The sequence below is a fragment of the Meleagris gallopavo genome, chromosome 1, assembly GCF_905368555.1.
Source record: "Meleagris gallopavo chromosome 1, MGAL_WU_HG_1.1, whole genome shotgun sequence".
NCBI classification, from domain to species: Eukaryota; Metazoa; Chordata; class Aves; order Galliformes; family Phasianidae; genus Meleagris; species Meleagris gallopavo.
Genome location: NC_139404.1, coordinates 135,814,364 through 135,838,448, shown reverse-complemented (window position 1 = coordinate 135,838,448; position 24,085 = coordinate 135,814,364). Strand labels below are relative to the sequence as shown.

The window sequence follows — 24,085 nt, the reverse complement described above, 5'->3', positions numbered from 1 at the left end:
CCAACTGTGCTGAGTTCTAGCAGTTAATAACTTTAGTGAAACAGAAAATATATTGAAATAGCTAGCTATGAAAAAGTGGGGGTGAAATTAAATAAAATGGAAATCATAAGAACAATTCAAAGAATTTACTCTTTTATTCATAAATACCATGATAATTTTATTACCGAATATTCTGTGAATTAGTATGAAAAATATTCAAGATGACATCCCTATTACTGCTAGCTTTTGCCTTTCAAGACAAAGTACGTGATTAAGGTCTCTGGCACTGCAGACAAAAGTCAAGACTTTTATTTTTTAATGTAAGAAAAAAAAAATGACTGTGGTATATGGATTTTTTAAATACTACAGTAGGAAACAGTGAAAAGAAGGAATAATTCAGTATAGGTTATCCTTCAAAGATAGAACAACATTTAAAGGCCAAATCTTCCATAGCATCTTCTACTCTAAGTAATTTTTTCCACAGACATATCCTTGACCGTATATTCATGTGCTGGGGTTAATATGGATTGGATGTTGAGGAGATTTGTAAGACTCGCCTTTTATCTTGTTTCATGTTCTGAACTAAATTCACCAATAAGCATCTAGTTAATAACTCCAGCCTTGAACTCTAAGTACTGGACTTTAACAAAACAATTCAATTTTTTGTAATGCCTACAAAGGATGTAAAAGGAATTTCAAACCAATGGAAGTAGATTCTGACGCTCAGTTTTGATCACATTTACAGTGGGAATCAGACTCTTGAACAATTAATTCAAACCTCCTCACAAAAGCAGTGTTTTCCTTATTACCTTTGGAGACCTCTTAGAAGAAATCCAGAGCACAGGAGCCATAACATATAAATGATGACGTTAATGTTATAGCCAGATATACTGGGGAGAGAAGTTAGCAGGAAGGTGCCATTTAATTTGCAAACTAACATTCATTTGCACAGTCTGTCACACAAATCTTTGAGATAAAATGGTACCCTGCAGCTGGTAGATACCATGTGGTACTCTCCTACGTACCAGTGCGCTCTAAGCTAATTGCCAAGGAGACTGGCAAGACTGCCAGCTCCCAGTGTTGACGATTCTAGGCCGCAAAGAGATATGGACACCAGCAATGACAACATGAGCTGCTCGACCAGACAGGCGCACACTGCTCACATTTGAAATGCTGCTTGTGCTGCTTGAAGATGGCATACGTTGCTGTTGTGACCACACAGATGCCTTGCCTAGGTAGGCAGGAGAGCAGACTGCCTTGGGTTGCTTACAACCTGGGAGTTGCTACGAGAAGACGGTGACAGTACATCTCGTTTCCACAGCATCCCAATGGGAGCAGTGCAATGAAGAAAATATTAGTAAAACTGAACTAAGGCACTAGAAGAAGAATACATACAGACCTTCTCAGTTCAGATCTCCTCACTCCTGTCCACAGAGATCAAAACACAATGTGCAGACACATGTAAAAGCCAGGCAGATACCACTACAGTTCATAAAAGACCAGCTTTCAAGTGCTATTAGTTTCTAGCTTTTAGATATCCTCCCTCCCCAAAACAGACCTAGAGACAGTAGTCTCTGCAAACATATGCCCTCTGTCCAATGTCTTTTCCTCTGACACAGAAATCATTAGTGAAATGGACTAAACACAAAGTGGGGGTGTGCAGACTCATTCAATGTCCCACAAGGTTCAGGTGCCCTCAGCAGATCTCAGAGCATCACTGGTGCTACCACCAAAGGTCAGCCCTGACACATATTTGGCACTCCACTGAACACAAGCATCAGTAACAGTTACTGGCATGTGAAGTCAAATGGGAAGGCTTGAGGAGGAACACTAATGTGGGTTTCTCCTCCACTAATTACAAGTGGTGGTGGAAGCAAATTGGCTAATTCTGTACAGAGAAGCACAGGCAGTAAAAAGTCCTCCAGCCAGCACCTCTTCTAAAGCATGCTATTTGGAAGGAGAAATGCTGTATGGTGAAATATACTGATTTAGTCAGAAACCTCTCACTACAAAATCTTGAATTGGAAGAAGTGGAAATAAACAATATTGTGAAGACTATCGAGTTGTACATCACCTTTCCCTCTGCTGTACATGTCTTTCATCCCTGACCTCTAACCAATGCAGCGAACATTGCAAGTAGTCATCACTGGCTTTTTTTTTTTTTTTTTTTTTTTTTTAATGAAAAACTCACAGTGATTCTCATCTCTTTCCCCTTCAAGAACCTATGGTATCATTACAGAGTTACACACACATAACATGCCATTGAACACACATGCCCACATGCAATCACTACACTCTCACTATAAGAAAGCAACACCAAAGAAACAGAATAATACTTTTCTGACATCTTCAAGACACTGTGCTGCAAATTCCCCATTTGCATTTCTGAAGTCTCATAACAGGCTCAAAGACTTATTCTTAGAATGTGCCTTTAGAACTAGGCTGTAAAACCAATCTGGCTTCTCAGCATGAACAGGGAATTTGGGCTTGGAACTCCCATCAGTACTCCCTGCACACGTCGCACTGAAACCAGACAGGAGGAAACCCTCGTAATTCATTTCCCCTTGAATTCCAAAAATACTTCCAGGGCACCTTGATTTCATAAGAAAACATCAAAGAGACTCATTATTGGCTTCTTAACTGTAATACAGTATTTTAAAAACAGTTTCAGAAATGACCTTGGTACATTTACATCATCAAAGACCACAATCTGGGGGGAAAAAAGCTTTTACAGCAATCTGCCATTTGTTAGCTTAAAAAAATGTGACAAACCCAAGAAGTCTGAAGTTTTCCAAGTCCTGCAGTAAAAAATACTCACAGATAATGAACTCCTTCTGGCAGTCAAAAATATATCTAAATGATAAGTCATTATTACAATGTTCAAACGGCAATTTTCATTCAAGGACTGGATCAAAACCAAAAAGCTAGAAAAAGATCCAGCTTAGCAGGACAAGCACAGTCTTGACAAGCAGATTAAAAAAAAAAAAAAAAAAAAAGAAAGCTGCTAGGAATTTGCTCTGCATTGAATCAGTACATTTAGCACACATGCCAGCTTCATGCTTTAAAGAGATAGCTTGCATGATTCAAGGTTAAAAGTTCATTTTTATTCTAAAGTCTGTTCCACCAAATAGGTAAATATTCCAATAAGAGGGGGAAAGAAAGAATTGATATACAAGAGAAGTAGAGATTAATTACAAAGGTATTCTCATTTGTATCACCCTTGCAAAGTCTAAGAGCATCTTTACAGGCATCTTTAACGTTACAGCTACGTATGACAGGCTTCTTCTTTTTTGCTATTATTTTCTTCAGTGATTAATTTTAAAAAGTTTAAAGAGCTAATCAGCATGAAGTTCAGAATGAGAGCTGTATCGCACACAATGAAGTTGCCCCTCTGAACAGAGGAGAAAAAGCACCACTGCTCTGCCCTCATATTCACATGCAAAGTAACAGCTCCCCTTCCCGACTACCACGTTGACATCATGCAGCATCTGCCTCCGACTTTTTTGCATACGCATTGAAAAGACACACCTCGCAAAAATAAAAAGGCAGCTTTATAATCAAAACAACCATTTTGTTACTTACAGCATTTGATAAAATGGTAATGAGACATTCTTTCATCTCAGGCTGCAGTCTCGCTACAGGTTTCGGCATCCACTTCTGCTACAACTGTCGTGCCCGGAAAATGCATTATTTAGAGCCCTTCCCTCCTCAGGTATCCAGTATACCTCAGAATACATTATTCAGCGCAGGTTCTGTTCCAGGATCCCGCAGAGGCTCCCAGGCCATCCTCACCCGGCTGCCAGAGTTCCGACAGACCTGTGTGTGCCTTGAACCACGACCGCTGCACGTGCTATTGTAGAACGGTTGACTGACACCGCTCCCAATCCCACATGCCCAGGAATAGCAAGATTTAATTGGCGTGCACTTGCAGCCACATTCTCCCAGCGCTGAGGTGTGCTGCTGCACTGCGGCTCTCGCAGTCCTGCCCGTTAATGGCTTTTCGATAGCTCTCAAACGGCAGCAAACTAAGCTTGATGAGCAGGCTTGAATGAAATCGCAGAACAAGGGGTCTTAAATTTTTACTCGTGCATGTCAGTCGTCTGCCATATGCAAGCAGATTCCTAACTGGTACTAAAACGGGATTATTTTTAGTTGCCACCAGTTGCTGTGTGAATAGGAAATCGATACAGGTTACCAAAAATAACCACCTTTTAGCATCACATATCATTTTGTCAGTTTGTTGTAAGGTAAAAATCAGGACAGAGCTCACAGCCATCTTCAGATTCTCCTGGTTGGTGCATGGATTCGTCTAAACTGAGCTGAGAAACGTGCTTGGTATATGTTCCCTGATACGCTCATTTTGTCACTGCTTTGTATTGCATTGCATCTTTTTCTTATATTGAATATTTTATGTCTGAAGAAAGAAACTGCAGGCTCTGCATGGTTCATATGATGAATGTGTATGTTATCTAATCTTATCTGATCTAATCTGTAATCACTAATTGTAAGAAAAATGCCTAATATGCATCACGTTTAAATATGAAGTAGGCTCTGCTAAGAACAAGTCCATGAAATTACCTATCAGACCTCAGCATACCAAGTCAATGCATTCTGACGCATTACCCAGCTACAGATTAAGGGCACACAAAGGCAGACCTGCATTGTGTTCAAAACACCCGAGCTGCAGCACCCCCCAAGCACAATCCCTGCATTACTTCCCCAAGAGCAGTCACCTAGCAATTCACTTACTACTTCCTCAAGAAGTCCACAGTAGAACTATAGCAAAACATTTTTCTTTTAAATAAATCATAATTTTAAGAAAATGGTGCTCCGAGAGAATCTACCTTTGATTACCATGAGTCACGCCAACCACAATCACCACTGCACTGAGTGAAAGCTGTAATAAAGGGAAACTGATAACCCAACTATATTTACATCTTTTATTCATCTGAAAGGTTCTTACCTACTGTTTTGTACATGCAACATTTTTAACAGCTATGAAGTTTTGAAAGGACTACAAAGGGTCTATCTCATTAGTCAGGATTACTAATTCAGATTTTATTAAGTATTCTGCAGAGACCCCACAAGAACAGAAAGATGCATATTCACGAGCTTCCAGAGATCCATCAGTAAAACCCTCAGGTGAAATCTCCTTGCTTCTAACAGCCACATATTTCAAATTTACTTTTAGGTATAATATGCACAACAATAGTTCAGTAGAATTAATTATTTAGGGCTAGATATTTTTTTTTTTCCTGAAACCATTGCTATTGTTTTTTCAAAAATAAAAACAGAAATAACCTGAGGAAGTAGGGATACAGTATATAAATCACAATCCAGTAATTATATTACCACAGAAACTTTTTATTATAGAGCTCAGCACTCAGAAGCAATTACATTTATCCCATCTTTCTTTCACACCTATAGAACAGTAGGCCAGTTTGGGCCATATGGCTCATAAAATAAACATACCTATTGTTTTAAGAGGCAATGTTAGTCATAGTTCATGAGCAAGCTTCACATCATCTGACAAAAAGCCCTTTGAGCAATACTTTTTGGCAGAGGCACAGCTGTCAGGTTTATCTCTGGAGGCACTGTCAGACAGAGAGACAGACAGACAGACAGACAGACACGTCCAGTAGCATGACGGGAGCAGGAAGGCTCAGAGCAAGCACTAGTGAATGAGACAAAGTGGTTTTCTGTAAACAAAGTGAAGAGGAAGAAGAAATACTTCTGATGCTGGAGTGAATCTGACATGGCAAAAAGAAAAAAAAAAAAAAGTATTTGAATCTGCCTAATTTCACATTGTAATATATATGTGTAATGTGCACTTGTAGCCAGGAAGGCCAACCATATCCTCGGTTGCATGAAGAGAAATGTGGCCAGCAGGTTGAGGAAAGTGATTCTGCCCTTCTGCTCTGCTCTTGTCAGACTTCACCTGGAGTACTGCATCCAGTTCTGGCGCCCCCAACACAAGAAGGACACAGAGCTGTTGGAGCAGGTCCAGTGGAGGGCCACAAAGATGAGCAGAGGGCTGGAGTAGCTCCTCTATGAGGACAGGCTGAGAGAGCTGGGGCTTTTCAGCCTGAAGAATAGAAGGTTCCGGGGTGGATCTTACAGCAGTCTCTCTGTACCTGAAGCAGCCTACAGGAAACCTGGGGAGGGACTTTTTATAAGGGAATGTAGCAGTAGGATGAGGGGGAAAGGATTTTAAACTGCAAGAGGGTAGATTTAGACTAAATATCAGGAATAAATTCTTACTATGAGGGTGGCGAGACACTGGAACAGGTTGCCCTGAGAGGTTGTGGATGCCCTCTCCCTGGAAGCATTCAAGGCCAGGCTGAATGGGGCTTTGAGCAACCTGATCTAGTGGGAGATGTCCCTGAGTGTAGCAGGGGGGTTGAAACTAGACGATCTCTTCCAACCCAAATCATTCTATATTTATCAATGGAATTACCATAGCAACAATTTAGGGTAGTGAAATGTAGTAGTATTTATATAGTATCATTTCTGTGACAGGTTAGACTGCGTGTTCCATCCCATAAGAAACAGGAGAGAAGCATGGTCACATACGGAGAGGATCAAGGTACAGGGCAGGTTTCTTGAGCATCGTCACAATGTTGACTTCACATCTGCATCAAACTGTTCATATTTGCATCAGACTAGTTGGGAACACAGCCCTGCTGCCTGCTCCTAGAATGTCTTAGGGGCACAAGGAGATGCTTGGCACAAGGAGCTACAGTGCTACACCACGGCTGGGAATTGCATCTTGTCATTGCATATTTAAACAGAACAGATCCGTTGGGCATCCCCTACCCACCTGCAAAGGGGCACTGGGGTCACTCCTCCATGAGCTCTTATGCCAAAAATACGAGGTCAGCTGCTCAAGTGTGAATGACAGCCTGCAGGTGAATGTAAGACAGGTGTCAGTTGTATCTCATTACCAAAATGTGACACTTTGCAGCCAGCTACCTCAAAAGACCTTTCATTTTCAAACTTCATGTGCTTGGCTGAGTTAAATTGTTTCTTTTAATACAAAATGAAATAAATAATATAAAAAAATATTTTACTAGATCACTACATGGCTAGTTATCATAAGTGGGCTTTGCAAAATACATAAAATTTTAAATGGAAAGAAAACAACACTGTATATTGCCGTGAGCAGGAAGTTCTGGCACAAGCTGAATAACAGAATTAATGCAACACAAAAATGTGGAAGGAGCACAGATCCCAAAGAAATGGTAGAGCAGAAGACACCTAGGCAGAGCGAAGAGAATGAAATGGAGAACTAAAAGGAATGAAACAAAGAGGTAAATACAAGTGCAGATGTGATGCACCTTGAGAAGTGGCAGCTAAACAATATAAACAGAAGCTAGCATAGGAATAATAAAATATGTACCTTTCAGCTAGGCTGGAAAGCTGAGAAAGAACAGAGAAATTGTAGTGCTCATATCGGTGGATGTCCATTTGTAAATGAAGATTTCAGGCATGAGAACAAAAAAGTAAAGATTTAAGGTTTGAGATGAATCCAAAGGAGGGATTTTATTTTGTTGTTGTTGCTAGTGATTTTACAAAGCAAATTGTACCATTTTTCTTAATTCAAAAGAAGGATAGTAATTGCATTAGACATCTTCCCCTGACTGAAGTTCAGGAATCATGTATAAAAGTTAAAAAAAAAAATGGCAAAAATGACACTTAAAAGCTAACCACCGAAGATATGCAAGCATATTTGTACAAACTCTGTGTTGTACAAGTGCTTTTTCTGTTCACTAGGTAACACAAACACCGGATTGAAAATGTATACAGAGTATAGAGAGAGGCACAAGTGATCTTTAACTGGAGGACAAAGACTGAGCTGGTACCACACTTGATGTTCAGATACTGAATATTGATGTAATTTATTTTGTCCAGCTTACCCATAATAGTGATAAAAGAGAATCAAGGTCAAAAGACAAAATATATTTAACCCTTCCAGAAAAATTCCTTGCCACCACTCTCTACAGAAAGCAAGCAGCCAATTTTATGCTACGTTCAAGACAGCATTCATTGAAATTACAGATTTTTTAAATTAGAATTTAAAAATAGGACAGCAATCGCTAGGATAGCTACTTGTCTTAAGATAAACATACTTTTACGGATTGTCAGCTCAAGAGTATACACTGCTTTCCTAACTCAAATTTCAAGGCTCAAAGCTTGTCTTAGAGAAAGCACCTATGTTTTGTAGAATAACCCAGGAAACAAAAAAAACTGGTTAGAATAAGGTATTACTGCCAAGATCTGGCATAATATATGGTTTCACATCATGTAAATATTTGGTTATTCTTAATGTCTCCTGGCATCACAAACAACTGAACATCTAATTATTTTTTTTAGCATCTTAGTATTTTATACTTTGCATATAGCTGCAAAATATGATAGGAAAACATAGGACTATCTAAAAGCAATTTGAATAATGAGAAAAACACCAAAACTGTTGGGTTTAAAAACATGACAGATGCTCCCTGTTTATGCCATTTTCATTCAATGAAACAAAGCTTGCAATATCCCTTCATATGTTACAATTTCAATCTGTTTCTAATGGGTTTAAGACTGCAATGCTGTAACAGACAAAAAAAAAAAAAAAAAAAAAAAAGAATACAATTAACATTGCTTATACATATTGACAAATCACGTTGCTTTAGCAACCAGTCCTTGACCATGCCATCCAGTTGCCAACAACATACCCTTCAGATAACATCTGGTAGTGGTATGTTTATCAGGAAGCTAGAGATGAGCCACAACAGATGTAGATACTTAGCAAGAAGCACACTATATAGTAATTTTCTCCACGTGCATCACAGCGGAACAAAACAAAGCAGTGTTTCCGTATAAACTTCAGAACAAATTGGCCCATAAGATGTATGTGAGGTTTGCTTCATAGATAGCATCAAGAAACCACATCTAATCAGGCAGAGTATGGATGACACCTAGATAACTAGAGATTTTCTTTTCTTCCAATCTTTGCATACTTTCTTCCATTTCACTGGAAATGGCTTCTTTTTTTTTTTTTTTTTTTTCAAGGAAGTATGGGCTCTTCCTCCCTTTCTTCCACTACTCGATCAAATCCTTACTGAAGAAGAAAAGTGAGAAATTGTATTTCCTTCCACACCCAACATAAACATCTTTAGGTTGCGCTTAAATCACTCTAGAAGTTCCTTAATCAGACAGCATGATTCTAATTTAGGAAATATTATCTGAAATAGCAAAAAGAACTAAAGAAGGAAGTGACAGGATGAGGCTCTTATGGTACCACATCAATGGTGTGGACATTTGTTATCTTGAGGAAAACTACTGCTGTGTGTTCTGAAAAAAATAGGACTGCTATGAAGATACAGAAAAGGTTGGTGACATAACAGAATGCAATACTAGCAATGAGGATGCTATATTCAGATTTGATAAGTTTCATTTTCACACAACAAAGATTTCTTGCTGTTAATTCAGGATTCTCAGATTTATTAGCAAGTCTAAAGTTGAATTAAAAGGAAATAAAGATCACATGCCATATCTTTAAGGGTACGTTCACAATAAAAAGAAAGAAGATATTGTGTTGAAGCAAAATAAAAATCCAAATTCCTAAGTGACTCCTTAAATCATTCTTATGGACTAACTGTAACTAAGAAAATAGCTAGTGAGGGCAGACAGTGCTGTTACTAAACAGGTGATAAGTAGGTTTTTACAAGTATTTCTGAAACAGTCAAATAAACTAATTGAAATGTCAACACAGAAATCATAAAAGAAAGAAAAAAAATGGGAGAAAATGGAAAAATGCTGTTAAATACCAGATTTTTTTTTTTTTTAAAGTAAGCTATATTCAACAGTGCAAAATACACTGAGTAAAATACATTTTTATATGGAAAACCATATGCAACTGTTATAGTACAAGAAAAGAATAACTCTTAGCTGAATCATAAGATACTGAGGGGAGTTTTGTAGATATAAGATGAATATTGGACAGGTATCATGTATTGAAAATGACAAAAAAATAGAATTTTTAAATTATATAACATAATCTTAAAACCAAAGACTAAAATTAGGCACAAAGCTACTGAAGATCTATAACTCTTCATTTTCCTGCTGCCCAACTCATGCCACATACAAAACCAAAACCTCTTCTTTTTCAAAGCCTTTGCGTTCTCCATTCTTCATGTTATTCATCTCAATGTTAATGCATACTTGGTTCCCAATTTTTTCTTATGAATGAAGCACAGAGCAGAAATAGAGATGGAAAGGGTACAAAGAGTGGAGAAAGTAATCTCACTTTTAATAAATTAACACTGTTGCCCATTGTTGCCAGATTCTTCAAAGCGTGCATGACTACAGGCAGCTGGGACAACGCTGATCCTGTATCTTCTGCAATCTCTGATGGCCATGCTTATTTATTTCCTATTTTTCCTTGTCTACACTGACACTTAGGAAACTTATCATTCTGACCCAAGAGACCAGTCAAGAGCCTGAATTCATGAGAATGATAAACCAAATACGTGACATAAGATATCATGATACAGCTTGAAGACGATATAAACAAGCAGATAAACGTAGAGATGCAGAATTTACTTCAGATAGCATTAACACAATAAAGTTAACTTCTCACATCAAACTAAGCAGAAAATAAAGTAGGAGCTGACAAAAATTTGACAGCTAGTAGTGGATGTAGAGAAGGAATGAGAGGGGTAACATAAAGAAGCTATGTAACAGAAGAAAGAACATTAAATACACCAACTCTTAGAGATGGCCAAGCAATACAGTGGAAACTGTAAACAATCTAACTGTAATACAATCATCTAAAGTTAAAATACAAGAAGTCAGTAAGGTTACTAATCAAGATACTCTGAACAGTGATGGAAAAAAACATATCCCCGTATGAGAAAGTTCCCCACTTTTACCATGTGGCCAATGGATCAATCATAATTGAGATGCTAGAAAGGAAAGAAAAAGAGAGGATGCCCCAAATGTAGACCAAGAACACTGCTGAGAACATAGAAATTGCTACAAAAAACCTACAAATACAAGTTGCCTTGATAATCTCTTCAGCAGAACAGAAATAACTAAGATATTCAGACCAAATTTCTGCATTTTGAACAGTGGGGTGGACTGAGAACTGTTTGACTGGCAGAACTCAGATGGTTGTGATCAGCGGCTCAGAGTCTAATTGGAGACCTGTAGCTAGCAGCATTCCCCAGGGCTCATCAGTACTGGGTCTAGTCTGGTCTTGTTTAACATCTTCATCAGTGAACTGGATGAAGGGATAAGAGTGCACTCTTAGCAAGTCTATTGATGATATGAAGCTGGGAGGAGCAGCTGATCCACCAGAAAGCTGTGCTGCCATACAGCGAGACCTGGACAGGATGCAGAGTTGGGCAGAACGGAACATTATGAAGTTCAAGAAGGGCAAATGTAGAGTCCTGCATCTCGGGAGGAATAACTGCATGCATCAGTACAGGTTGGGGGCTGACCTGCTGGAAAGATGTTCTCTGGAGGGCAACAGGGTGACCATCAGCCAGCAGTGTGCCCTGATGGCCAAGAAGGCCAATAGGATCCTCGGCTGCATTTAAAAGAGTGTGGCCAGCAGGTCAAGGGTGGTGATTTTCCCCCATCTACTCTGCCCTACTCTGCTCTACACATCTGGAGCACTGTGTCCAGATCTGGGCTCCTCGTTTCAAGAGAACTCCCCAAGAGAGTCCAGAGGTGAGCTACAAAGATAATTAGGGGCCTGGAGCATCTCCTTTATGAGGAAAGGTTGAAAGTCCTGGGGCCATTTAGCCTGGAGAAGAGAAAACAGAGGAGATTTTATCAACACTTATAAAAAAGCAGGTGTCAAGAGGATGGGGCCAGACTCTTTTCAGTCATCCCCAGCAACAGTGCAAGGGGCAATGGGCACAAACTGTACTATGAGGAAATATGAGGAAAATCTTCTTTACTTTGACAGTGACAGCACTGGAAGAAGCTAGGCCAGAGAGGTTGTGACGTCTCCTTCTCTAGAGATACTCAAAACTTTCCTGGATGCTTACCTGTGCAACCTACTGTAGGAAATTTGCTTTAGCAGGGGGGTTGGACTCGATGATCTCCAGATGTCCCTTTCCAACCCCTATGATTTTGTGAAATGTGGAAGAAAAAAAAGAAAGAAAGAAAGAAAGAAAAAAGAAAGAAAGAAAGAAGAAGAAAGAAAGAAAGAAAGAAAGAAAGAAAGAAAGAAAGAAAGAAAGAAAGAAAGAAAAAAGAAAGAAAGAAAGAAAGAAAGAAAGAAGAAAGAAAGAAAGAAAGAAAAAAGAAGAAAGAAAGAAAGAAAGAAAGAAAGAAAGAAGAAAGAAAGAAAGAAAGAAAGAAAGAAAGAAAGAAAGAAAGAAAGAAAGAAAGAAAGAAAGAAAGAAAGAAGAAAGAAAGAAAGAGAAAGAAAGAAAAGAAAGAAAGAAAGAAAGAAAGAAAGAAAGAAGAAAGAAAGAAAGAAAGAAAGAAAGAAAGAAAAAAAGAAAGAAAAAAAAAGACAATACTCCTCAACTCAGCTAGCAGCTGATTTACACAGGAACAAAGAGTAAGTTACTGCAAATACAACTAGAACAGTAGTAAAAATGAACACAATATCTAAATTCTGACACCTAGAACCCAGTTCTCTGATTTTATAACAAGGCATTTAATATTGTATTTGATTCAGTGATTTGAAAACCTGTGGAATCTATTCTTAATAATGCATTTCTTTTCCTGCTGGAATGGCTGGCTGTTTATAATAAACAGAAGGTTCATTTCTTTGCTCTCAAATGAACAGTTAGTAATCACTTTACTAGCGTCCGAATGAAGTAACTATTCTAATATTCTTTTTTTGTAATGCAACAGTAATTGTATTTTATTTCAGGTATTGAGGGACACCTGAGAAGGTAACAAAAGAGAAATGCACAAAAATAATGGGTTAAAATAACTCTGAAGAGTTATCCAGTAAAGTAAATCATGTCACCTCAATTAAGTTATAAGTCTTTTTCACTTTCATTTATAGTGGTGTTTTTCTTGAGAAAGAAGTTTCCATAAGAATTAATGTGTTACAGCATCTTGCCATCCTGGCAGAGGGCAGACGGCATGAGAAGTTATTCTTTAGTCAAAGTATATCATGTTGAAACCTCCAAGGGTCACCACTTAAACACTGTAAATTCTTAGAGCAAAAAGCCACACAAGCTGGTACAGACTCTTAGATTTTAATGTCAAAATCGGTAGGGGTTCTGCCATTGCTTGCAAAGAGAGCAGAACTAAATCCTTTAAAGAGAATGACCTAAGACTATTGGAAAATTACATAAATGAGCTATCTTGGAGAAAAGAATGAGCAATTATACACAGCACACCAAGACTAACATGCATAACATCTTTCAAATGCTTACGTTGAACTTGGTGTTAACTGAACATTCCATGTTTACCAATAACAGAAACACTTTTCCTTATCATATTAACATGCTTTTGTCAAATTCAAGGACAACATAGCAGTAAGTAATGCTATTTTGAGTAAAAAAGTGGGATTTTTTTTCCCCCATTTTTGACTTCAGGTTTAATCTTACAGCACTGGCTGAAGATCCAGAGCACAGGGCAAGCACTGTTTACTATTAGTCTTTCTGGGATTTCGTCTAATTAAGTCTAATGTTGCATTAACACAGGGTTACAAAATTCACATCCTTATTTTTAAAGAGAAAAATAATCTCATCTGTCAACTGTTAATATTTGCTAAAACTAATTATAGTGCTCAAAGTTAACATGCATTTTTACTAATGACAGATTCATTTTAGGATACATTTAAACATCAGAAGCAAATTTCAAACATTAAAAAAAAAATACTTAACACAGACATACCAATGATAATATGCATCAGTCCAAATTTTTGTGATATTAAGAAAAGCTTTTTGGCATGCCTGTAATTTTCATTCTCCTTTTGACTATGATAGCAGGGATAATACTGAAGACAGATTGTAGCCGTTTTTTCCATGTCCATATGCAAAATGCATAGCCACAGTTAGAATAGCTCAAAGTGCATACATCAGGCCAAAGAGGGGGTAAACAAGGTCCTTCAAAGTCTAATTTAAGAGATAACCTAACTTTATATGAATCCTCATCTCACAGCAGTTAAATACCATCATATCTGATATTAGACAACATTTGGTAAAGAGCAGTGAGTGAAAATCCCATATAAGTGTTGATGAAATACATTTATCAGTTTACAAGGCGATAGAAAAATACAACTAAGAAGAAACAAACATTTCACTGTGAGACTTGGGAGTGGCAAGTTGGCAAAAAGATTTCATGGAGCTGCTAACAATATATGAATGGAGTAAAAGAGACAGTCCCTACCTTAAGATAGAGACGCTCCATCTCTTGGGGATCATGCTCAGGCAGGTTTCTAATATTTTCAGAGGCTGAAACTCCAGAACTGGTCTGAGCAACCCGTGTCATTGCTCACCCCAAAATGAAGTAAGTTTTTCCCCATATTCAGGTGGAACTCTATGTTTGTTTGTGCTTATTGTCTCTTATCGCATCTCTGAGCACCACTGAAAGGAGTCTGGCCCCATCCTCTTGACACCTCCCTTGAGATATTTCTATACATTGTTAAAATCCCTCTCAGCCTTCTCTTCCCCAGTCTTTCTTCTTAAGAAAAGTGCCCCAGTCATCTTAATGGCCCTCCACTGGACTCCCTGCAGGAACTCCATGACCCTCTTGAACTGCAGAGCCCAGAACTGGACACAGTGCTCCAGACGATACAGATGATCAAAGGGCTGGAGCACCTCTCGTACAAATAAGGGTTGAGGGAACGGGGCTTGTTTAGCTTAGAGAAGAGAAGGCTCTGGGGAGACCTCATTGTAGCCTTCCAATACTTGAAGGGAGCAAATAAACAGGACGGGGAATGGCTGTTTGCATGGGTTGATAGAGATTAGTACAAAGGAGAATGGTTTTAAACTAAGACAGGAGAGATTTCAGTTAGATATTAGGAAGAAGTTTTTCACTTAGAGGGTGGTGACGCACTGGAACAGGTTGCCCAAGGAGATTGTGGATGCTCCATCCCTAGAGGCATCCAGGGCCAGGCCGGATCTGGCTCTCGGAAGCCTGATCTGGTGGTTGGTGATCCTGCACATAGCATGGGGTTGAAACTAGATTATCTTTGTGGTCCTTTTCAATCCAGGCCATTCTATGACTCTATTCTGTGTAGAGCAGAGTAGGGCAGAGTAAAGGGGGAAAATAACCTCCCTTGACCTGCTGGCCACACTCTTAAATACAACCGAGGATACTATTGGCCTTCTTGGCCATCAGGGCACACTGCTGGCTGATGGTCACCCTGTTGCCCACCAGGACATTCAGGTTGTTCTCCAGAGAACATCTTTCCAGCAGGTCAGCCCCCAACCTGTACTGTACAACCTCCCGAGATGCAGGACTCTACATTTGCCCTTCTTGAACTTCATAATGTTCCTCTCTGCCCAACTCTGCATCCTGTCCAGGTCTCGCTGTATGGCAGCATAGCCCTCAGAGCTTTGCTAGTCAGACAATTTTCAGTTCACTGCACTGTCCACTCATCTATCCCACACTTCCTGAGCTTTTCTAAGAGGATGTTAGGAGAGAGTTTCAAAAGTTTTGCTGAAGTCAACATCCATCGCTCTCTTCTCATCTAACCAAACAGTCATTCACGGAATGGCTTAAGCTAGAAGGGATAGAATCACAGAATGGCCAGGGTTGGAAGGGACCTCAAGGATCATGAATCTCCAACCCCACTGCCACAGCCAGGGCCACCAACCTCCTCATTTAATACTAGACCAGGCTGCCCAGGGCCCCATCCAATCTGGCCTTGAACACCTCCAGGGACAGGGCATCCACAACCTCTCTGGACAGCCTGTTCCAGCACCTCACCACTCTCTCTGTAAAGAACTTCCCCCTGACATCCAACCTAAATCTCCCCTCCCTCAACTTAAAACCATTTTTTAATGGTTTAATGGACCTTAAGGTTCATCTAGTTCCAACTCCCCTGCTGGGAGCAGGGTTTCTACCCACTAGACCAGGCTGCCCAAGGTCTCATCCAACACAGCTCTAAATGCCTCCATTGATGCTATCAGGTTGGCCAAGCACAATTTCCCCTGTGCTGCTCATGCTGTAGGCTTATGGCTTCTCTTCCTAAGATAATGTCCTAGAGACTTGAGAGTATATATTTTTTTTTCCTCCTTATCAGCAGGACTCCAGGAGACAGGACTAGAGAAGAATGCTGTCACCTGTGATGATGACTATCAAAAAAGTGAAAACAATGGAGAAACAGGGCTCTCGAGGAATACTGCTTCAAGTCCTGCTATGATAGACACAACCTGAGCTGGTCCAGATGGGGAAGGAAGAAAAAAAAAGCAAAAACCTGCTGCTGTTTTGGTCCTGCCAAAGGCCCCAAACATATCAATGATACAGAAACCACAGAGAAGTGGAGAAGTGTGAGCAGCTGGCTGACTGGCAGCCGTAGGGCCCTCAAGAGCACATCCATCAGTACTGCTCCAGCTGGGCACCACCTTGCAACTTGCATCTGGGGCAGTCAAAGAGAACAGCCACAAGGAGTTAACTCAGCCAACCCACCCTATCCACCAACATCACAGCAGAAAAGCACTGGAAGTCAGGAGGGCAAAGCAGAGATCTGCAGGCCCTTGATTCATGTTTCCGCTCTCTGTATTGCAGGTAGATGATAGCTTCTTGGTCCCTGAAGATGACATTTGGTGGGAATCATGCTGCAAGATGTAAGAGCAATTTCCTCCTTGTTATTCAACACCTCCTGAGGTAATAGCAGGCTGGAATGCAGGAGAAGGCAAGACTGAATGACTGTGAAGAGCCTCGGTGGGTAAGAAGGGTAAGAGTTTTGCCTGACTTAAGTGAGATCAGAAAGGGCAGCAGCACTACAGCTGGGGAGCTACAGTAGATGAACGTCTATCCTGACTGGAAAAGAGATTTTTCTTTTTTTAAGGGGGAGTAGGGCAGAGGCCGAAGAGCAGTCAGGGGAAGATAATGCTGCTTTGACACACATTAGCCTGAGACCAAGTCTCCACTTTGATTACTGGCACGATATTCCCCTGCAAATGGCAACAGATGTTTTCTTGCCCAAGTCTCATCTTCTAAAGTGTCTCAGAACTCCTCCAGAACCTCTAACCACTCTTATCCTTTACTGGTTTGGTGCCTTTAAGTTGTATTTTATTCACACCATACTACAACTCTAAGCCAAAAGGCAGCAGCAGCTCCTCTTTGGTAAGGGACACAGCCCTTCCGCTCGCTTGTTCCAGCCACTCACTGTCTGGTTGCATACCAAGAAAAGCACTTCTGAAATATTCCTGCTGATTAGTGCATTAAGTTAATAACGCACTCTTCTTCTAACAATGAGCATCCCTACAGTTGATATCCTGTATCTCCTTGGGTCTTCTTATAAATATTCATACAAATAAATTAATCTTCTCAAGGAAACTTTTACACGAGAGATTCTGTCCTCAGATTTTGTTTAACTAGCTAAAACAGTAGGTTTGTTGTTGTGCACAGAGAGGATTTGCTGGCAAACACACACAGGCTACTGTTTGAATAGGTAATGTCATGGTCCATCTACTGCTCTTGGATGACCCAATTGTACTTATCCTCTCTAGGAGTGCCACAAAGGACAGCAGTGTTCATTTTTATAGAGTATGAAGTCTTCAGGAAGAAAATCAGTGTGAGAGAAAGGCTGTATTCCTTCCAGTTTCTGTTCAGGCCCACATCAGAAAGGTATAACAAGCCATCAAGGAAGACAAATTATCTATTTTAATATTTAAGTTTTGAAAGGCAGCAAAGAGTCATTCTATCTATTCTATAGTAGTTCTCTGTTGATAAACAAGGCAAGAAAAACTTATTTATTTAAGATGATCTTTGCTGCTTAGCTGTAGCTGAGAGATGAAGGACAAATTTCATAAATAAGATTTATATATAAAGTGTCAGCAGTAAACTAAAAAGATAACAGATAGCAAAATTTCACGTGAAAATTGTATGAAGTATATGCTAATGTGGAGATATCAAGAAGAGTATTGAAGAACTATCACATTATACAGAGACTATATATTTTCAACAAGACATCTTTTCAAAAAACTGAAAGCAAAGAAAGTATGGGCAGTTATTTTTAGCAGACTTGTAGAATCCATTGTATACAATCACATTAATGGACATTCACAACATGATCTACAGGAAGATGTACAAAGATTCCAACACTGCTTATCTAATGAAAACCTTCCTTTCAAACCAGCCACATGGCAGGGAAAAAAAAATTGTATTTATTGATTTATTCATAATTAAAGAGGAATTGTAAATTCTCATTTGCCTCCTTCACTATGACGTATATTTTCCATTTCATGGACATCATCTGATCCAGAGGAAAAGCATACTGAGCATGACGCACTTGACAGTACCATCTCTTTACCTCTGGCTCTGAAGCATAATCCTTTCTACATGAGTGGACATCCTCCATGAAATTTCTGATGAATTTTCTGTTTTTCTATCCTTTGTACTATTAAGGATCACAAAGCAAATGGCTAAAGGACTTAATACTGAGTTCATGTGGTGTGATTATGTTTAGAAAAATGCTGCACTCCTACAATCCTTCTACCTTGCTCTGTCACCAATACTGCTTTGCACGCGCTGTCAAGTACCCGTGTCCTAAAGAGCAAGGAAGAACAAGCTATGCTGTCACACTGCCAGAGGCTCAGCAGAGCTCTCAAGCTGTTTTTGAAGCACAATTTGCTGCTGCAATCCCACAACCCCACAAGTTTGCTGAATTCAGCATCCCACCACGCAGCACCTCTCTGTCCTGAAATACAGCAAACAGCATCATTTCTGGGAACATACCTCTACCATTCCACTTTTAGCTTCAGTACAAAACATGGAAATCATAATCACAAGGACATCACCAGTATATCTGCAGAAAATCAAATGCCAATCTGCTTCAACGGCAACTTTAAATCTTTGAACTCAAACAGATTAGCAGAAACTTTAATTTCCTCAAAACATACAGGCTGTTTAAACAGCCAAACACTCTGCAGTAAATATCACTGTGTGCAAAACGGTAAACAGCACCTGTGAAATGTGCAAACTGAGCTTCTTTTTTTGTTTTTCAAAGTAGAAAGAATTATTACCGACTCCAAAGCCATTTTTAGTTTAACATATGCTCGCTTCCTATCAGAGTTGAGAACAGACAAGTGAAGCAAAAATCCACACTCTTAGAGTTATTTGCTACCCACTTGAGTACTAGCTATGTTTTCTGTTACTGAAAAAATTGAACTATTTGTATACACAGAATATAGATTACACGGCAGGCTGTTTTATACAGCAGGCACCTGGTATGACTCCTATTGACAACAGAAGCAATCTGCTTTCAGCATGTTTGACACTTTCAGCTCTGCCCTCCAGCTGCCCTCATACTGCTCCACATTCTGGTGACCCCAAGAGCTGCAGCCCACCCAGCTCAAGAAGTGCCTGCTGCTCCCTTCAGTTCACAAAGGAAAATACAAACCACTTCCTAAACCAACATGCTTCATTTCTTTTCACATCATGGCTTATGCAATAGATATCCTTAAATCTGCATAGTCTAGTTGGATCTTATGAATTAGAATCACAGAATCATCAAGGTTGGAAAAGACCTAAAAGATCATCCAGTCCAACCGTTCACCTATTACCAATAGCTGCCACTAAACCATGTCCCTCAACACAACATCAAATCTTTCCTTGAACACCCCCAGGGTCGGTGACTCCACCACCTGCCTGGGCAGTCCATTCCAGTGCCTGACCACCCTTTCTGAAAAGTAATACTTCCTAATGTCCAGCTTGAATCTCCCTGCCGTAGCTTGAAACCATTCCCTCTGGTCCTATTATTGTTGTTTAGAGTGATAAGGCAGAACCCTTTATCTGATGGGACAAAAGCCACCACCGAATGAACAAAAATATTGAAGAAATCATTTTCTTCTTGACTAGAAAATCATCAGCAGCCTTTGATAAGAATTACAAACAATGCACAGATCACAGTAGAAGACATCCAAGAAGGAAAGTACAAGAGAAAGAAAGCCCACCATCCAAAACTGGTCTTCAACATATTACATCAGAACTGCAGAATGAGACTACTAAATGGAAAGAGATGTGGATGCAAGGAAAGACTGGAAAAGACCTTCAGAAAAAAAAAAAAAAGAAGGCTTTCAGGTCACCCTGTCTGCTATGGGTATGAGTGCTGGGAAAAGATTTCCTGCCACATCATTAAACTCAGACTTCATGGGATGCCATTTTTGTAAAATCGAAGAAGTTATTTTTAGGTCAGTCTGTGTATGATTATCTTGTTATTAGATCATTTAATTATAAGAACATTGTTAAAGAAAAGAAAATATTCTGCACAGTAAACTGGAGACAGGATAATACTAAATCCATTAAGTCATGGCAGCAAACAGAACTGAAAAATACTGCCATGTATTGCAGAAGGGATTAGGCATAATTTGCGTTCAGGATATCATGCATTTTTCTTTACATATGAATTTAATTTTCAGTATTTGCTCTTATAAAACCATTTTTTTATTTACCTGATTAGTTTTAAAATCAAGGATTACATTATAAAAAATACTACAGTGAAATATATATTCAAGAATGCCCTGACTATCTGAAGGTTCCTGTGTGAAATTCCCATAAATATGGTAGGAAATCTGGGCTCATGATGACAGTAAGTTCAGGCTGAATAATCCAAGTGGAAGAGGCAGCATCAGAACACCCGTTGTGTTCAGTTAGATACTGGGTCTTAAGGCAGAAAAAGTCTTAACTTAATAACTTTCAAGATATGGGGTTTTTTGATACAACAATAACCAAAAAAAAAAAAAAAAAAAAAAAAAAAAAAGAAAAGAAAGAAAAGAACACTGTGGCTTTCTTTCTTAATTTTCCAATACGTACTTAATTTTAATATACAATTCCTAAAAGTCTGATCCTGTATCAACTGGGGTGCCATGAAAATGTTTCCATTGAGTGTGTTGAGTTTCGGATCAGGCACAATGTTTTTCAAGTGGCTTACTGAAGATGCTGGCAGACAACCTGCTCTGGATAGCCCTGCTTAAGCACAGTGTTAAGACCAGATGGACTCAGAGGTCTCTTCCAACCTTAATTGTTCTGTGATACTTCCACGCATATTCAAATCTAGCAAGCAAAGACAATGCCATCAGGAATATGCAAAATCAAGAGGTAAGTGAAGACCGTGGTTCTGACAGCTAACAGAGGAGGACTAGGGGTTATGGGGAAAGACATGGGGAGAAACTGTCGAACTGTGATCAAAACATGCAGATAAAAGGCTTCTGAAATGGAGGACCTACGAAGCTTGGAATGAGAATATAGGAATTCCTTGGGCTAGAGGTTCAGACTACAAGACACAACCATGACAACACATGGCAGACTTGGTTATAACCCAGGTGGTACCTTACAGTCCTTCTGGTGGCATTTAATGCTTTTTTCCTAAGTCTCTTCCCATTGCTTATCTTGATGAGTCACGTTGATTCAACGAGTGAGGAAGAAGTGGACCTGCTAGATGACAGAAAATGAGTAGCTGAGGGTGGTGTGACCTAGCAGAGAAGGCTAAACTCTTCATCTTTCCAAACAAACAAAAATGGTAAAAGGTTTTCTCTTGTCATGCCAGAAAACTCCGATAGGGGAAGTCCAGTCCTAGGATAGGAGGTAAATTGTCATGCTGCCAAAATCTGAAATATTTGCACCACAGGAACGAACATGTGGCAGGGTGCAGAATTGTGAGTTATGTTCAAAGCAGAGTTGCCAAATCAATACAGAGCTCCTGTGCCAGTTGTTTAAGTATTTCTCAGCACATTCCAAGGTGCTCTGAAGGTTATTTCAGCACTCCTGAGTAAGCCCAAGATATCCCAGCAGCTTGAAGCTGATAGCAGGTGGGTCCGTGCACCAACGTACTCTGTTGTCCATGGGCGCAAAGGATATGAATAAAAGTGGTGTGAGAGGGAACATACTGAATTTGGTCACTTTTCAAAAAAGCACTGCAGATGTGTTTCTTCAAGTTTGACAGGAGAAGCTGCAGCACAAGCTTTTTTATCCTACTGCACTGCTCAGAAAAAGCAGTTAAAAATGAGAGAAGAAATTCCAAAAGCAACATGGTTGATGGTTGGAGAAGATGATCTGAATGTTTTTTTCCAACCTTAATGATTCTACAACTTTATGATTCTATGATCAGTTACAGAAAAAGTAGGTCTGTGGAGATTTCAGAATGCAGATAAATATAGCACTGAAAAAAAAAACAGTGAAAACAATTAGGTTCATCTGCCCTATTTCGTGGACATCAAAAGAGTTTAAAAACCTCCAAAAGTAAACAGAATATGAAATGAAATTGCACATTCAAAGTTTTTCTTGGCCATGTTGGCAAGAAAATGATTCTTGATCCTGTAAGATTTCCATGTGTTTTAAACAGCAGCAAGCAAAGATTAAGTGAATGTAGAAATCGAGACAGAAATAAGACACTCAGGTGTTCAAGAATGATGGAGTTGTGGCACTGAGGGACGTGGTTAGCAGGCACACTGGGGTTGGACTAGATGATCTTAGAACTGTTTTCCAACCTTAATGATTCTACGAAAACTTTAACTCCTCTATAATACATCACTCCCTATTCTCTAAAAACAGAGACCAAAAGAAAGTACACAGAATTCTCATGCCTTGTTACCAAGTACACATGAGGCAAAAGATTAAGGAAGTAAGAATGGATTTTAAATACAACCGTTACAACAAGTTATAATTATAGTATCTTAATGTTAATCTCTCTGGCAGAGCAAAGACTAAAGAAGCACAGACTTTGCTCACTGATATAATCATTCTCTTTGTCAAACATTCATTGCTGATATCATCATCCTGAAGTTTGTTTAAAACATGTTGTCAATCACCTTTTTTTTTTTGCACATTTTAGTCAAATGTCAGTTGTGTATTTCTCCCCCCCTCATCAATCAATAAATTCCATTTCCAACATCCATTTTGGCAAATGGACATTCTTTTTTTCTTAAAAAGATTAAAAAAAAAGAAGACAAAGATACAGAAGGGGTAACATTTATATGGAAATTGAGGAAAAGTGAGGGTTAGATTTTGTTAAGAGCCAGTGCTATAGTGTTGGGCCAGAAGTATTCTGATATCAGACAGAGACAAGTCTGTACAGAAAGCATAACATCCAATCTTCATCTTTCACTTCATTTCCATATAGATCAGAAGGGATTTTTAGAACCGGTGGTTCCCTATGGAGTACGACTGATGGATATACAGCTGCCCAAGACATGAATAGGAAAAAAATTGCATGGGAGAGGGATTTGGGCACAATACGGGTTCAGTAAAACCAGGAACTTCTGTGGAAAATTCCATATATAAATGAATTTCTTCTTGGGAAGCTTTTTAAGCCCCCAAATCAGAATTTGCGGTCAAAACAAAACAAAGCCCCAGAACAGACAACCATGTGGTGATCAATATATGACTTGGCTGCAAGAGGAGCAGGTTCTATCAAAAGCCTGCCAGGTTTCCTGACAGCTTGGCTGGTGACCTGCGAAGAAACAAAGCCTGCAGTGTCTCCAGGCAGCCCTGCCATCTGGACTGCCTCCACGCCATGAATCCTGAGGTCTCTGGGCCCTGCAGGTCCAGGAAAGCCCTGCCATAGAGGTGTCCTGTATGTCATTGTCTCAAGAATCTCCAGACACTACAGGTCCCAGCTCCCAGGACTGCTTGGCTCCTGTTAGGATGAACAAGTAACCCTGGAGAGTGAGGAGACAAGGGTTGAGCCAAAGGCCCCTATCACACATTTGCAGCTTCCTACAGCAATTGAACAAACGATATTACTACTCAATAATTCTAGCTCCTTCTGTGGAGTTTTACTGAGAGGTTTAGGGTTTTTTTTAGAAAAATGTCTGGCAAAATAAGAGTGCCAATGCATTTTTCTAATTAAATACAGTACAAACAAATTACTACATTAGATATCCATTTTGTAACTCTTCAGGTAACACTGCTAAAATAATGGAGGATCATAACACAGACACACAAAAATACTGTATGATTAATGCTC

The 24,085-nt window shown here is 39.4% G+C and overlaps 1 protein-coding gene across 7 annotated transcripts in view; it reads right to left on the bottom strand.

The window, feature by feature from the left end:
- The window catches only part of MYO16 (myosin XVI), a 356,972-nt gene that overhangs the window by 280,227 nt on the left and 52,660 nt on the right, over positions 1 to 24,085 (bottom strand). For 2 of the 7 annotated variants that reach the window (XM_085215408.1, XM_085215416.1), the window contains exon 1: positions 3,562 to 3,725. The exons of 3 other annotated variants lie outside the window; for them this stretch is intronic. In XM_085215408.1, the coding sequence (XP_085071534.1) occupies positions 3,562 to 3,589 (28 nt within the window). In that variant the 5' untranslated portion in view covers positions 3,590 to 3,725. Of the gene's footprint in view, positions 1 to 3,561; positions 3,726 to 24,085 lie in introns of those variants that run through there. 2 more of the 7 variants (XM_085215370.1, XM_010728547.4) reach the window with 1 other exon arrangement.